The 16,849-nt window shown below is 48.4% G+C and overlaps 1 protein-coding gene across 2 annotated transcripts in view; it reads left to right on the plus strand.

The window, feature by feature from the left end:
* UBE2Q2 (ubiquitin conjugating enzyme E2 Q2) overlaps positions 1-16,849 on the plus strand; it is a 51,691-nt gene that overhangs the window by 27,472 nt on the left and 7,370 nt on the right. For both annotated transcript variants that reach the window (XM_060260212.1, XM_060260213.1), the window contains exons 3-10: positions 3,834-3,938; positions 6,873-6,929; positions 9,969-10,106; positions 10,679-10,763; positions 12,431-12,491; positions 13,146-13,236; positions 13,449-13,507; positions 16,398-16,446. In XM_060260212.1, coding sequence (XP_060116195.1) covers positions 3,834-3,938; positions 6,873-6,929; positions 9,969-10,106; positions 10,679-10,763; positions 12,431-12,491; positions 13,146-13,236; positions 13,449-13,507; positions 16,398-16,446 — 645 coding nt within the window. The remainder of the gene's footprint in view (positions 1-3,833; positions 3,939-6,872; positions 6,930-9,968; positions 10,107-10,678; positions 10,764-12,430; positions 12,492-13,145; positions 13,237-13,448; positions 13,508-16,397; positions 16,447-16,849) is intronic.

Below are 16,849 nucleotides of genomic sequence, written 5' to 3' on the forward strand. Positions count from 1 at the left end.
GATTCCTTCTTCGTTTCTTTTTTTTCAAGAGCTCAGTAATTACCCTGTGTTTCCCTTAAGCAAAAGTCTGTGCGTTCATCTAGCAGATGTCATCCCTCAACACATTCAGGGAAAGCCACCTTGCGGCAGGGAGAGCTATTTAAAGGGCAGACGGGAGTTCTGCCAGCTAAAAATAGCTTTCTCGGAGCTGCGGGCAGCGCAGAGTGTCGAGAAGTGAAAGAACCTGGCTGTTGACGGATGCCCAAGTAGGCCCAGGTTGCTCCCTCGCTCCCAGATGTTGTTGATCTTTTGCTCCTGCATGTGCCAGGCTCAGCTTACCGGGAGACCAAAGGCTGTTTGCCTGTTTGGTGTAGTGGTTAAGGGCGCGGACTCTTTATCTGGGAGAACCGGGTTTGATTCCCCACTCCTCCGCTTGCAGCTGCTGGAATGGCCTTGGGTCAGCCTTGAAAGGGCAGCTTATGGGAGAGCTCTTTCAGACCTATCTCACAGGGTATTGGTTGTGGGGGAGGAAGATAAAGGAGATTGTGAGCCCCTCTGAGACTCTGATTCAGAGAGAAGAGCAGGGAATAAATCTATGGTCTTCTCCTCCTCCTCTTCCTCCTCTTCCTCCTTCTCCTCCTCCTCCTTCTCCTCTTCCTTCTTCTCTTTTCCTTCCCCCAAAGATAATCCTTGCCCCGACGTGGATCGTCTAGCCTGTCCCGATTTCATCAGAGCTCGGAAGCTGAGCAGTATTGGCCCTTTTCAGTTTTAGGATGGGAGAACACCGAGGGTCACTGTGCAGAGGCAGGCAGCGGCAAGCCACTTGTGTTCATCTGCTCTGACCTGGATGGCCCAGGCTAGCCTGATCTCATCAGCTCTCAGAAGCTAAAGAGGGTTGCCCCTGGTTGGTACTTGGAGGGAAGACCCCCAGGGAAATCCAGGGTCGCTGTGCAGAGGCAGGCAACGGCAAGCCACTTCTGTTCATCTGCTCTGGCCTGTATGGCAGATCTCAGAAGCTAAGCAGGGTCAGCCCTGACTGGTATTTTGATGGAAGACCTGCAAGGAATACCAGGGTCATGATGCAGAGGCAGGAAACAGCAGACCACCAGCCAATTCGGTGTAGTGATTAAATGTGTGGACGTTTATCTGGGAGAACGGGGTTTGATTCCCCACTCCTCCACTTGCAGCTGCTGGAATGGCCTTGGGTCAGCCAGAGCTCTCGCAGAGATTGTCCTTGAAAGGGCAGCTGCTGTGAGAGCTCTCTCAGCCCCACCCACCTCACAAAGTGCTGGGGGAGGAAGATAAAGAAAATCATGAGCCACTCAGACTTGGAGTGGAGGGCAGGATATAAATCCAATATCAACTTCTTGCTTTGAATTGCCCCCCCCCCCCGGGTCCCCATAAGTCAGCTGTGACTTAGCAACAACTACAAAATCATCCTTATGTCCACTGATTTCTTGTGCAGTGAGATTCAGGGAGATCCTTGTCCCAGTCGACATCTGCCTTTCCTGCTTAAAGATTAAATCAAGTGAAAGAAGAAGGAAATTGCAGATTTATACCCCGCCCTTCTCTCTGAATCAGAGACTCAAAGTGGCTTACAATCTCCTTTCCCTTCCTCCCCCACAACAGACACCCTGTGAGGTGGGTGGGGCTGAGAGGGCTCTCACAGCAGCTGCCCTTTCAAGGACAACTTCTGCCAGAGCTATGGCTGACCCAAGGCCATTCCAGCAGGTGCAAGTGGAGGAGTGGGGAATCAAACCCGGTTCTCCCAGATAAGAGTCCGCACACTTAACCACTACACCAAACTGGCTCTAGGGCTGGAAGGAGAGCAGAATTGTCTTCTGAGGACAGGCTCTTATCTCAGGTGGGGTCCTTGATCCAGACCACACAGGAAGCTGCATGAAGGCAGGCCGCGCCTGATCGTATGCAAAAGACGCAGACAAGCCAAGCCACGAGGACTGGAGGTGGGGAAACAAACAATTGGCTTCTCACTGCCTCCACTGACTGGTTTGGAGATTTGGGCTCAGTACCAAGTAGACCAGTGGATCCAGAATTTCTGATACAGCGGGTCAGTTCTTAGCAGCCAAGCTGCCAAAGCGTGAAGGTGTCGGTTCCGGTTCTCATGCCGCAGTTTGGGTTCCTGCGGATTCCTCCGATGGCATGTCAGCGTGTTAAGGCAGCTGACGTTTCCACCCCTTTCTGCAGCTGGCCGCAGCCGGGAGCGTGTTGGGATGAGTTTCCTCTTCTGGAATGGCAGAAGCCACACCTGCCTGCAGTCAAGAGCTCTCCTCGCTCATGGGCATGTCTGTGCTTGCAAGGGAGAAGTCTGAGGTCATCAGCTGGGCATTGTGGGATGAGACCACCGCAGTACCTAAGAGCGGGGCTTCTTTTGTAGCAGGAACTCCTTTGCCTATTGGGCCACACACACCCTGATGTAGCCAATCCACTAAGAGCTTACAGGGCTCTCTTGACAGGGCCTACTGTAAGCTCCAGAGGACTTGGCACAGGGCACTGGGACTTTGATGCAGGTGGGGTTTCATAGCAGCCATTCATCCTTGGTCCTGCAAAATCAGCTGGTATTCTAGGATGCTGTGTCCCTGCACATCAGTGGATTGGATTCTCGCTGTTCTGCTAGCAGCAGTGCTTGCCAGTTTGGCATAGTGGTTAAGAGTGGCGGACTCTAATCTGGAGAACCGGGTTCGATTCTCCCCTTCTCCGCATGCGGCCAGCTGGGTGACCTTGGGTCAGTCACGGTTCTCTCGGAGCTCTCGCAGCCCCACCTACCTCACAGGCAGCCCGTCGTGGGGAGAGAGAGCAAGATGGGTCGCCATGTTAGTCTGTCTGCAGCAATAAAGGAGAGCCAGTAGCACCGTAAAAATTTGTGGTAGGGTAGGATCTTTCGTGAATCACTGCTCAGTTCTTCAGATAGCTGTTATGGGGAAAGGAAGGGAAGATGAGAGTAAGCTGCTCTGGGACTCTGAGTGAAGGGCGGAGTATAAATCCAACTCTTCCTCTTCTTCCTCCCCTGTGGCTGAGGGAAGGTGCCTTGGAGCCAGTTTGGCGTAGTGGTCGGAGCCAGTGTTGGTGTAGTGATGAAGTGTGCGGACGCTTATCTGGGAGAACCGGGTTTGATTCCCCACGCCTCCGCTCGCAGCTTCTGGAATGGCCTCGGGTCAGCCAGAGCTCTCGCAGAGCTGTCCTTGAAAGGGCAGCTGCTGTGAGAGCCCTCTCAGCCCCACCCACCTCCCAGGGTGTCTGTTGTGGGGGGAGAAGATATAGGAGATATAGAAGATATACGAGTCTCTGATTCATAGAGAAAGGAGGGGTATAAATCTGCAATTCCTTTTCTTCTTGGAAGGAGAAAGCCCTGGGACCTTCCAGTATCTTGTTATTATTTGCTTTAATGAGAAATCTACTGGATGAGCTGAGCATGGGTGGAAGCCAGAGAAATTCCCATAGAGCAGGAGGTTGGATACCCCACAACAGATACAACAGCGCTGAAAGATTCTTGAGCCAAATCAACCCTGACCCGGATAGCCCAGGGTGTCTGTTGTGGGGGGAAGGAGATTGTGAGCCGCTCTGAGACTCTGCTTCAGAGAGAAGGGCGGGGTATAAATCTGCAGTTCTTCTTCTTCTTCTTGGGCTGGAAGGAAGCCCTGCTGGAGGAGGTCCATGGTCCAACTCTGGTTATGGTTGTTGCACCCAGTTTTCAGTACCAGAGATCCAGCCCCGTTTAAAAACCTGCGCCTGAATGTCACCACTTGGTTTTCTTTTTATCCGCAACCTGCGTATCCGCTTATTAAAGAAGCCGCAGCACTCGTCCACCGCTGACTCCTTTTAAACTTGTTTTGTAGCTTCTCCAGCAACTGAAGCGATTGATATGCGACCTCTGCAGGCTCTACAACCTCCCACAGCATCCTGATGTTGAAATGCTGGACCAGCCACTACCAGCGGGGCAGGTAAGCGCCAGTGCATGTGTAGAGGAGGGGGTCGCCTCTGCGCTCAGCAGCCAGCCGCCCCAGGATCCACGCGCAGGTCATAGGAACGTACGAAGCTGCCTTATACTGAATCAGACCCTCGGTGCATCAAAGTCAGTATTGTCTACTCAGACTGGCAGAGGCTCTCCAGGGTCTCAAGCTGAGGTTTTTCACACCTACTTGCCTGGACCCTTTTTAGTTGGAGATGCCGAGGATTGAACCTGGGACCTTCTGCTTCCCAAGCAGATGCTCTACCACTGAGCCACTGTCCCCCCCCCCTCCTCCTCCTCTTCTTCTTTTTACATATGAACATATGAAGCTGCCTTATACTGAATCAGACCCTCGGTCCATCAAAGTCAGTATTGTCTACTCAGACTGGCAGCGGCTCTCCCGGGTCTCAAGCTGAGGTTTTTCATACCTTTTTGCCTGGACCCTTTTTTGGAGATGCCAGGGATTGAACCTGGGACCTTCTGCTTACCAAGCAGATGCTCTACCACTGAGCCACTGTCCCTCCCCTGCTCTCCAGGGTCTCAAGCTGAGGTTTTTCATACCTTTTTGCCTGGACCCTTTTTTGGAGATGCCAGGGATTGAACCTGGGACCTTCTGCTTCTCAAGCAGATGCTCTACCACTGAGCACTGTCCCTCCCCTGCTCTCCAGGGTCTCAAGCTGAGGTTTTTCACGCCTACTTGCCTGGACCCTTTTCAGTTGGAGCTGCCGGGGATTGAACCTGGGACCTTCTGCTTCCCAAGCAGATGCTCTACCACTGAGCCACTGTCCCCCCCCCTCCTCCTCCTCTTCTTCTTTTTACATATGAACATATGAAGCTGCCTTATACTGAATCAGACCCTCGGTCCATCAAAGTCAGTATTGTCTACTCAGACTGGCAGCGGCTCTCCCGGGTCTCAAGCTGAGGTTTTTCATACCTTTTTGCCTGGACCCTTTTTTGGAGATGCCAGGGATTGAACCTGGGACCTTCTGCTTACCAAGCAGATGCTCTACCACTGAGCCACTGTCCCTCCCCTGCTCTCCAGGGTCTCAAGCTGAGGTTTTTCATACCTTTTTGCCTGGACCCTTTTTTGGAGATGCCAGGGATTGAACCTGGGACCTTCTGCTTCTCAAGCAGATGCTCTACCACTGAGCACTGTCCCTCCCCTGCTCTCCAGGGTCTCAAGCTGAGGTTTTTCACGCCTACTTGCCTGGACCCTTTTCAGTTGGAGCTGCCGGGGATTGAACCTGGGACCTTCTGCTTCCCAAGCAGATGCTCTCCCACTCCCTCCCCAGGTTGCCGAACTTCAGCTGCGCTGTCTGCTAATCGGACACGTGAGACCCCTGGTGATCATGGCAGGGTGATCAACACAGCAGGCTAGTGTTGGAGCCAGCGGTTGTCAGTTCTTGCTGCGGAAACCGGTGGCTTGTTGCTCATGCAAGATGAGCGTCTTGCACATCACTGCGCCGGTGAAGGAGTGGTTTGAAATGGCACCTGCCGCAAAGACCTTTTGGGTCTGCTGTATAATGAAAGGGTCACTTTGGGGTATGGTAGCAATTTTCTCCAGGCCAGTTTTGCCAGGACTCCTGGAGAGGTGGTTTTCTTCTTTTCTTTTCTTTTCTTTTCTTTTCTTTTTTTGGCCATCTTCCGGGCTTGGAGCAGGGGTCAAGGGTGGTGTGGAGGATATATTTGTGAATTGAAAGCCAGTTTAGTGTAGCGATTGAGTGCGCAGACTTAAATGGGAGAACTCGGTTTGATTCCCCGCTCCTTCGCATGTACCTGCTGGAGTGTCCTTGGGTCAGGCATAACTCTCTCAGAGCTGTCCTGCTCAAGAGCAGTTCTCTCAGAGCTCTCTCAGCCCCACCTGCCTCACAGAGTGTCTGTTGTGGGGAGGGGAGGGAAGGGAAAGGAAATTGCAAACTACTCTGAGACTCCTTCAGGTAGTGAAGGGCAAAGTAGAAATTCAGCTCTCCTCCTCAATTGTGCAGGGGGTGGACTAGATGGCCCTGGGGTTCCCTTCCAACTCCATGTTTCTATGGTAGAGAGGTTGGCAGCTGACCTGCCTTGGTTGCCTGTCCCTCTTCCTTTATTCCTTCCTGGGTAATCGCCCCATCCATGGTTGCATTCTTCCTTCTAGTCCCTCTTTAAGGCTGGGTGGCAGGAGAGGAAAACTGCTGCGCCAATCCCAACCCTCCCAGCAAAGCCAAAGAGACCTTTTGATGAGCGGAAACTCAGTGTGTCTGTAATGTTTCCCCCTTTCCCTTCATGCCTCTCATTCGGTGGCCAGATTCCTGTCTCTCCAGGAAGCGAGAAAAGGGTCCATAAGAACATAAGAAAAGCCATGTTGGATCAGGCCAGTGGCCCATCCAGTACAACACTCTGTCACATAGTGGCCAAAAAACCCAAGTGCCATCAGGAGGTCCACCAGTGGGGCCAGGACACTAGAAGCCTGCCCACTGTGCCCCCCCAAACACCAAGAATACAGAGCATCACTGCCTCAGAAAAGCTCCATCAATATGCTGTGGCTAATAGCCACTGGTGGACCTCTGCTCCATATGCTTATCCAATCCCCTCTCAAAGCTGGCTATGCTTGTAGCCGCCGCCACCTCCTGTGGCAGTGAATTCCACAAGTTAATCAACCTTTGGGTGAAGAAGGACTTCCTTTTATCCGTTCTAACCTGACTGCTCAGCAATTTCATCGACTTCCCAAGAGTTCTCGTATTGTGAGAAAGGGAGAAAAGGACTTCTTCCTCTACTTTCTCCATCCCATGCATCATCTTGTAAACCTCAATCATGTCACCCCGCAGTCGACGTTCCTCCAAGCCAAAGAGCCCCAAGCGTTTTAACCTTCCTTCGTAGGGAAAGTGTTCCAACCCTTGAATCATTCTAGTTGCTCTTCAACAAGCTGCTTTATTTTGTTGTTTTCCAGAATGGCACGACGGAAGAGGTGACATCAGAGGAAGAGGAGGAGGAAGATATGGGCGAAGTATGTGTGCGGCAAAAGAGCTCTGGGCAGAAGGACGGGGAGGGGGGTCGTTTCTGTAGCTACAGTCCATGCTTCCAGCTCACCTAAACCTGTCTTGGGAAAAGAGAGTGGCTCCATTTTCCCATGAGCTCCTTTCTCTTGGTACACTGTTGCGTTTCCCCAGCCTGGACCTACAGCAGTGTTGTGGGCTTATAAATTGTGCCTTCTTTTTCCCAACCTGAGCTGTAGCCGTTCATCGCCAGTAATTGTCGTGGCACCCATTTAAAAGTTATTTCAATGAACTATGTTTGGGAAGAGGCTTTATCTTAATGGTTTTGTGATATAATAATTTCGTCACGTGCTTCTCAAATTGTTCACCATCTTGGCAGCCCTTGGAAGGGTAGAAAGCAGTTTGGTGTAGTGGTTAAAGTGTGAAGACTCTTATCTGGGAGAACCGGGTTTGATTCCCCACTCCTCCGCTTGAAGCTGCTGGAATGGCCTTGGGTCAGCCATAGCTCTAGCAGAGGTTGTCCTTGAAAGGGCAGCTGGTGTGAGAGCCCTCTCAGCCCCACCCACCTCACAGGGTGTCTGTTGTGGGGGAGGAAGGGAAAGGAGATTGTGAGCCGCTCTGAGACTCTGATTCAGAAAGAAGAGCGGGGTATAAATCTGCAGTCTTCTCTTCTTCTTCTTCTAGAATCCTCTCAGCCCCACCCACCTCACAGGGTGTCTGTTGTGGGGGGAGAAGATATAGGAGATTGTGAGCCGCTCTGAGTCTCTGATTCAAAGAGAAGGGCGGGATATAAATCAGTCTTCAGTCTTAAATAAAACCCAACAACTGAGCTGCCATTTAGCAAGACGCATTTTTTGTGTTCCTGTGTGGAGGTTCTTCTCTTGTTGGCGGCTGCAGTCAAACATCACAAACTGTGATTTTGTTTAGGACACCCCTGAATCGGGGGCTTTTGATCTTGGTCACCAAAAGGACATTAAAAAAAGGTAGTCCCGTGTGCAAGCACCAGTCGTTTCCGACTCTGGGGTGACGTTGCTTTCACGTTGTTTTCACAGCAGATTTTTTATAGGGTGGTTTGCCATTGCCTTCCCCAATCATCTACACTTTCCCCCCAGCAAGCAGGGCACTCGTTTTACCAACCTCGGAAGGATGGAAGGCTGGGTCAACCTGAGCCGGCTACCTGAAAACCCAGCCTCCACCAGAATCAAACTCAGGTCGTGAGCAGAGAATAGGACTGCAGGACTGCAGCTTTACCACTCTGCGCCACGGGACATTGCAGAGCTGGAAAAAGCACAAAGGAGGGCAAGCAAGAGGTTGGAGGGGGGTGTGTGATAAAATTACGCATGAGGTGGGGAGAGAGTTGAGAAAGAGAAATGTTTCTCCCTCCCCTAAAAGACTAGGACTCGAGGGCACCAACTCGAGTTGGTGGGCAGGAGGTTCAGGATGGACAAAAGGAAATACAACTTTACACAGGGAGTGATTAAAAGGTGGGATTTGCTGCCAGAGAAGAACGCCTTCAGAGTTGACGCATGTGGTGACTCGAGGCACAGGGCATTTTCTGTGGTGGCCCCTCACCTCTGGAACGCCCCTTCCCTTTGAAGCTTACCTTGCATCTACTGAACTGTCTTTTAGGCAGGCAGGCCAAAACACGGCTTTGAACTCAGACTGTTAATTAGGGGTTTTATCTTTTTTCCCAGCTTCTTTGAATTGCCAGCTTGTGGTCTGAGGTCCAGGGATAATTTCATGCTGTTTATGACCCCGGGCTTCTTTTAGTGGCTTGCTGTGTTTTCATCAGTAACTTAGAATTAAAATAATAAGCTGCTTCGAGCATAACTCTGCTGAGAATGGATATTGAAACCTCTTGTGTAAAGAAATGAATATTGTAATTAGTTTTTTATTGTGATGCTGTTGTGATTTTATTGTGATTTTATTATTTGTGATGTACTCCGCTCTGAGCCCCCAAAGGGGGAATGGGGAAGAATTAGTTTATTTATATTCCCTATGGGGAAATATTAATAATAATAATAATTAATAAGACTGGCTTGAATTCATCGTGTCAGCACACGAACACCTGAAGCTGCCTTGTACGGACTCAGAGCATTGGTCCATCGCATTCAAAATCACCAACTCAGACTGGCAGCATCACTTACGGCCTGTCCAGGGGTCTCAAACTCATTTGTTATGTGGACCGGATCTGACACAAATGAGACCATGTCGGGCCAGGCCATGTGTGGTCTTATTTAAGCTTAGGTGGCAGAGATATAAACTTTATAAAGCACACAGACAAACACAAAGCTTTTTTTTTTTAAATTAAAGCCTGCTTGAAACATTAGCACTTATTAGTCTTAAAGGTGCTTTCTTTGTATCTCTCCCATGGGATCCAGAGAACTGGGCAAAGGAAGCTCTGGCTGTTTCCTTCCTTCCCTGGGAGACCAGGACAGAGAGGAGCCTCAGCCAATAGAAGGAAGAGGGGCTTGGCTCAGTAACTCTGCTGTGCAATTGAGAGAGCCTGGCAAAGCAAACTCTGCCTCCAAGGGAGGACTCTCGGCCAATGGAGAACATGGAGGTTTTGCTATATAGCCCCTGTGCAATTGAGCAAGCCTGGCAAAGCAAGCTGTTATGCAGAAGGAAGCGAGAGAGAGGGAGAAGGAAGCAGATGGCAGCCAGTTGCTATATGTTGTAAGCCACTCTGAGCCACCTGGTGGGAAGGGCGGGATATAAATCTCAGATAGATAGATAGATAGATAGATAGATAGATAGATAGATAGATAGATAGATAGATAGATAGATAGATAGATAGATAGATAGATAGATAGATAGATAAAGGGCCTGATTCGGCCCCTGGGCTGCATGTTTGACACCCCTGGCCTAGTCTTTTTAATTGGCAATGTTGGGGATTGAATCTGCAGAAGGTCTACGACTGAGCCATGGCAAATCTGGATTGGTTTAATAACTGGAGCGTGAGAGAGTGACCCCATACAACCTTGACTTCCGCCCGTGGCTCTCCGTAGTGCTGCTCTTGACCTGAAGCAGGGTGTCCCTTTGCCTTCCAGGACATCGACTTGGATCATTATGATATGAAGGAAGAGGAGCCGGCGGACGGGAAGAAGTCGGAGGATGACGGCATCGAGAAAGAGAACCTGGCCATCTTGGAAAAAATCCGAAAGAACCAACGGCAAGACCACCTAAACGTAAGTGGGTCTCCGGCGAGTAAGATCGTTTCAGCGCAAAGCACAGCGTTTTACTTTGGGTTGTGTATCCGTGCATCTGGTTTTCCTTCTGTCCAGAGGGAAGGGGGTACAGAAAGCAAAACTTAATCGGCTTAGTCTGGCATATCCCCAGCGGTTCTTGGTCCTCAGTATAACGTTGTCTAATTAAATAATTTTATGTTTTTAACTGTATTTTTAATATGTTTTTTTAAAATTAATGTTTGCCTCCTTGTGGATCCTGATTGGGCAGCATAATTTAAAAAAAAAGTAAAATAAATTTAAACCGGAGGGGTGGTTAATTCTGTCTGCGCATGCTGTGTATAAAAAAAGACTGGTGCGTTAAACAGTTTGCTGTTTTGAAAAATGGGGTTTTCAAAATAATGCCTTCTTTGTTAGAGGATTCTGATATAAACACGGTCCTTCCTTCCTTCCTTCCTTCCTTCCTTCCTTCCTTCCTTCCTTCCTTCCTTCCTTCCTTCCTTCCTTCCTTCCTTCCTTCCTTCCTTCCTTCCTTCCTGTGGGAAATTGAGCCTTTTCCTTCTGTCTCTTTGCAGGGTGCAGTCTCAGGGTCTGTGCAGGCATCAGATCGACTTATGAAAGAACTCCGGGACATTTACCGATCACAGAGCTACAAGACAGGTGTGTGGTCTGAATGAACATAAGAGAAGCCATGTTGGATCAGGCCAATGGCCCATCCAGTCCAACGCTCTGTGTCACATAAGAACATAAGAGAAGCCATGTTGGATCAGGCCAATGGCCATCCAGTCCAACACTCTGTGTCACATAAGAACATAAGAGAAGCTATGCTGGATCAGGACAGTGGCCCATCCAGTCCAACACTCTGTGTCACATAAGAACATAAGAGAAGAAGCCATGTTGGATCAGGCTAGTGGCCCCTCCAGTCCAACACTCTGTGTCACATAAGAACATAAGAGAAGCCATGTTGGATCAGGCCAATGGCCCATCCAGTCCGACACTCTGTGTCACTCAGTGGCCAAAAAAAAACACAAGCGCCATCAGGAGGTCCACCAGTGGGGCTAGAAGCCCATAGAAGTGTGACACTGGCTGCAGTAAATAAATAATAGCCCAAAGAAGTATATTGCAAAAAAAAGAAGTAAACTTCTACTTCTTCAGATAGATCCAGTTCACATTCAGGTTGCTGTCAAAAGAAGAGAGGGAAGCCTAATTTCAAGGGTAAGGTAAAGGTAGTCCCTTTGGAAGCACCAAGTCATTACTGACCCACAGAGTGACGTCGCATCATGTTTACTTGGCAGACTTTTTGTTACGAGGTGGTTTGCCCTTGCCTTCACCAGTCATCTACACTTTACCCCCAGCAAGCTGGGTTCTCATTTTACTGACCTCAGAAAGATGGAAGGCTGAGTCAACCTTGAGCCGGCTACCTGAACCCAGCTTCTGCCAGGATCAAACTCAGGTCGTGAGCAGAGAATTTGGCTGCAGTACTGCAGTTTATCACTCTGCACCACAGGGCTGCTTTATCTAAAAGGGTACTTTATCACAAGCAGGCAGCTTTTCTGGCATCGTGTACATGCGAGTTAAGGGCATTGCATCTACAGGAGAGAACTGCACAGATATGTGTCTCCATGGAAGGCCATGTGAATTCAGAGAGAGGACAAAGTGAGAGAGAGAGAGAGAGAGAGAGAGAGAGGAGGAGCCAAAGGGCAGCTCCCAGGTTAAGACAAAGAGAGGCATCCCATTCAAGGAGAGAACACCTAGTCACCCTTAGAGTGATGTAGCGCGCACCCCCCCCCCCCCAAAAAAAAAAAAAAATGTCCAGGCAGGCTGAGTCAGTCACAATAACAGTTGTTTGTCTGGTGCACGCACAGTAAAAAAAAAAAAGTTGAAGAAGATATTGGATTTATATCCCGCCCTCCACTCCGAAGAGTCTCAGAGCAGCTCACAATCTCCTTTCCCTTCCTCCCCACAGCAGATGCCCTGTGAGATGGGTGGGGCTGGAGAGGGCTCTCACAGCAGCTGCCCTTTCAAGGACATCCTCCGCCAGAGCTATGGCTGACCCAAGGCCATGCTAGCAGCTGCAAGTGGCGGAGTGGGGATTACATAAAAGCCTGTAATGATAAATTTTTACTTCGAACCTAGTGAAGGAAATATTCTATAGTAGATCAAATTGCTAAAATAGGGTAACAACGTTAAGAAAGTAAGAGAACACTATAGAATATATATAAAGGCTTTAATAGGAGGCTGGATTGGATCTTTAAATAATCACGATATATTACGTTATACCTATATAATCTTACATGTATAAACTCTGTGCTTCTCACTTCCCACAGGGATTTATTCAGTGGAGCTGGTGAACGACAGCTTGTATGAATGGCACGTAAAACTTCTCAAGTAAGTTTCCTATCCTGGAAACTCTGCCTTAAGCCTGTGGCTGTATTGATTTGATATCTACAGAGAAGACTATTTTTACATATTCGTTGGATTGTTTTTGTTATTGTCGTTATTCTTTAATCTCCCATCCCGGCTCGTGCCAGGCTCTGGGCAATTGACAACGTAAGTAATTAAACAGTAATATACAATTAAAACAGCATAAAACTTAGTTAAAATTATAAAACCCAGAAGGCATCCTGTAGGCTTACTCTATAGTCCGCCTTATCTCAAGAGAGAGTCCTGAGAGAACTGTGACTGGCCCGAGGTCATCCAGCGGGCTTCGTGCAGAGGACGAGTGGGGAATCCAGCTTAGAATCCTGCTGCTCTTAAACACAGCCGCCCACTAAAGACTGGCCACTCAAGGACGTTTTGTTCAGAAACCACGGTTAGTGTCTTCTGCTGCTCGAGATCTGTGAATCGGTGAGCTTCTAAGGGTATAAAAGGAAAGGCAAGGTTAGTGTCAACTGGGATTAAGGATTGATCAGCATATGGCAAATCAGAGTCCCCACTTGTCTAGAAATTGCAGTGGTCCAGTTACTCTAGGAGTCCTTGGGTAGCGTCTCATGAACTATCCTCATTCTCCTTTTGCCTCTTCCCTTTTGTCAAAATTGCCAGGGTCGATCCCGATAGCCCGTTACATAGCGATCTTCAAGTCTTAAAAGAAAAAGAAGGCATAGAATATATTTTACTCAACTTCGCTTTTAAGGTAAGGAGGACCAGGTCGAGCGGTCTGGGTAGATATCTTCCCGCAGGGGCCGCTGAGCTGTTCAAAGCAAGGTCATGTGCAGTGTAATCTGAAAATTGATTCCAGAGATTAATTTGGGGGAGAGGGCCCGTGGGATCCTATTTCTGGAATAAGTCATTGAAAGAACGAGTATACGAAGTTCCTGAAATCTTGGATCTGCTTCTTGTTTTTAGGATAACTTTCCCTTTGACCCTCCATTTGTGCGAGTGGTTTCTCCTGTCCTTACTGGCGGGTAAGTTGGTTCCCCTCCCCTGCCAAAGAAAATCAGAGACGATGTTCTTCAAGAATTGCAATCCTGAGGTTTCATAGAATCACAGAGTTGGAAGGGATCTCTAGGGTCATCTAGTCCAACACCCTGCACAATGCAGGAAACTCACAAACACCTCCCCCAAAATTTGCAGGATCTTCATTGCTGTCAGATGGCCATCTAGCCTCTGTTTAAAAACCTTCAAGGAAGGAGAGCCCACCACCTCCCGAGGAAGCCTGTTCCACTGAGGAACCGCTCTAACGGTCAGGAAGTTCTTCCTAATGTTGAGCCGGAAACTCTTTTGATTTAATTTCAACCCATTGGTTCTGGTCCTACCTTCCGGGTAGGACCAATTCTACACCATCCTCTAGATGACACCACTTAAAGATGGTGATTATATCACCTCTCAGCCGCCTCCTCTCCAGGCTAAACATGCCCAGCTCCTTCAGCCTTTCCACATAGGACTTGGTCTCCAGACCCCTCACCATCTTCGCCACCCTCTTCTGGACCCGTTCCAGCTTGTCTGTACTTAAAATGTAGTGCACAATACTCCAGGTGAGGTCTTACCAGAGCAGACCAAAGCGATACCATCACATCACATGATCTGGACACTATACTTCTGTTGATACAGCCCAAAATTGCATTTGTCTTTTTAGCCACCGCATCACACTGTTGACTCATGTTCAGCGTATGATCCACTAAGACCCCTAGATCCTTTTCGCACATATTACCGCTGACAAGTCTCCCCCATCCTATAACCATGATTGGATTTTTCCTACCTAAATGCAGAACTTTACATTTATCCCTGTTAAAATTCATTTTATTGGTTTTAGCCCAGTTTTCCAGCCTGTCAGGGTCATCCTGTATCCTGTTTCTGTAGTCTTCTGTGTTTGCAACCCCTCCCAATTTAGTACCATCTGCAAATTTTATAAGCATTCCCTCTATTCCTTCATCCAAATCACTGATAAAGATGTTGAACAAAACAGGTCCCAGGACAGATCCTTGAGGCACTCCACTTGTCACTCCTCTCCAAGAGGATGAGGAACCATTCACAAGCACTCTTTGGGTGTGATCTGTCAACCAATTACAGATCCACCTAATGGTAACAGGATCCAAACCACATTTTACCAACTTGTCAACAAGGATAGTGTGTGGAACCTTATCAAAAGCCTTACTGAAATCAAGATAAATGATGTCTACGGCATTCCCCTGATCCAGCAAGGTAGTCACTTTCTCAAAAAAAGAGATCAGGTTAGACTGACATGACTTGTTCTTGAGAAACCCATGCTGGATTTTAGTAATCACATAATTCTTTCTAAATGTTCCAGGACCAACTGTTTGATTATTTGTTCTAAAACTTTTCCAGGTATAGACGTCAAGCTGACAGGTCGGTAGTTACCCGGATTGTCTTTTTTCCCCTTCTTGAAGATGGGGACAACATTCGCCTGCCTCCAATCTTCCGACACCTCTCCTGTTCTCCAAGAATTCTCAAAAATAATAGCCAGAGGCTCAGAAATTACATCTGCAAGCTCTTTTAGAACCCTTGGATGCAATTCATCTGGCCCCGAGGCCTTAGTTTCATTTAAAGAAACTAGGTGCTTATGTACTACCCCTATGCTGATCCTAGTTAAAGAAACTAGGTGCTTATGTACTACCCCTATGTTGGAACTTCCTACCCTCATTATATGTTCTGTTTTTGCCATGTTAAGCACCGTTTCCCTCAGAAGAGAAGACTGAGGAAAAGTAGGAACTGAGCAGTTCCGCCCTCTCTTCATTACCCGCTACAATTTCACTTTCTTGCCCTCACAATGGGCCTACCATGTCCTTGCTCTTTTTCTTTCTCTGAACATAAGAAAAGAACCCTTTTTTTGTTCTTTTTAGCATCTTTGGCCAGCCTAAGCTCATACTGAGCTTTAGCTTTCCTAACTTTTTCTCTACAAGCACTGGTGATTTGTTTATATTCATCCTTGGTTATAGGGCCCTCCTTCCAATTCCTAAAGGAGTCTTTTTTAGCAAAGAGATTTCATGATTCCCTGTTGCTACATAGTAAACTTTGTGACAGACCTGAACCCATCCAGTGAGATAAAAAGGGGCTCTTCCATTGCCTATGCAAGGAGAGAAGACCTTTTTGGAATGTTCTAAGGACAGGGGGTTTTATTTCAATTGATGGCTTTAAAAGCATTTGATCGTAAGAACATCAGAAGAGCCTTGCAGAATCAGGCCAGTGGTCCATCTAGTCCAGCATCCTGTCTCACAGAGTAGCCAACCAGCCAACAATAGGGCACAGAGGCTGAGACCTTCATAATAATATTAGAAGAGCCCTGCTGGATCAGACCAGTGGTCCATCTAGTCCTGCATCCTGTCTCACACAGGGGCCAATCAGTTCCTTTGGAGGAACTGGTGTATAGAGTGCAACAGGGCATAGAGGCCAAGGCCTTCCCCTGATCTGGCTCTAGGATTCAGGCTCTCGGATACTGACATGGATGGACCAAGGGGTCTGATTCGGTAGAAGCTCTTCCTTCCTTCCTTCCTTCCTTCCTTCCTTCCTTCCTTCCTTCCTTCCTTCCTTCCTTCCTTCCTTCCTTCCTTCCTTCCTTCCTTCGGCTTATATTCTGCCCTTTCCCATAAATGGGCTCAGGGCAGATCACAGCATACAGTAATAACAATAAAAACCTACAACAATACATTAAAATTAATCAAGTAAGAACAATAAAACAACCCTACAGGGTTGAGGTAAGGCGGAGAAAGGAAAATCACAAAGACCACCATGAGCTCTTTGGGGGAAGCACAGGTTTAAAATGTGATAAATTATAGTTTGTATGGAAGGCAGAATTTTTTCCCGCCATATTCTAAACATGCTTCCCCCGTCCCACAGGTATGTGCTCGGTGGAGGCGCATTATGCATGGAACTTCTCACGAAGCAGGTGAGTGCAGGGGCAGAATTTTGCCCTAAACCATTTGTTCCCGTCCCATTATTGGTCATGGCGAGAGATCCCAAGTTCTCTCTCTCTCTCTTCGGTGTCAAACAGACAAGAGCAGCAAGGAGTTTGGGTGTCACAAGTTTAGATGACGCCTCCGATCTGCAGGAAAGGGATTTCCCTGGGGTGGGGGAACAGCTCCTCTCTTACTAGAGCAGGGGTCCCCAACGTGGTGCCTGTGGGGTGCCGTGGTGCTGTCCAGCACGCTTCCTGGTGCCCCCCCAAGTGTTTTTAGAAAGTGGGTGGAGCTATATGGGGTTCTTCCAGGGCTTCTGGTCGGCCACCGGAGCTCTGATTAGCTGCGCAGAATGAAGTAATAATTGTTTCAGAGTTGGCTTTGTTCCTCCAC

This window comes from Heteronotia binoei, chromosome 19 (assembly GCF_032191835.1).
Source record: "Heteronotia binoei isolate CCM8104 ecotype False Entrance Well chromosome 19, APGP_CSIRO_Hbin_v1, whole genome shotgun sequence".
Lineage (NCBI taxonomy): Eukaryota > Metazoa > Chordata > Lepidosauria > Squamata > Gekkonidae > Heteronotia > Heteronotia binoei.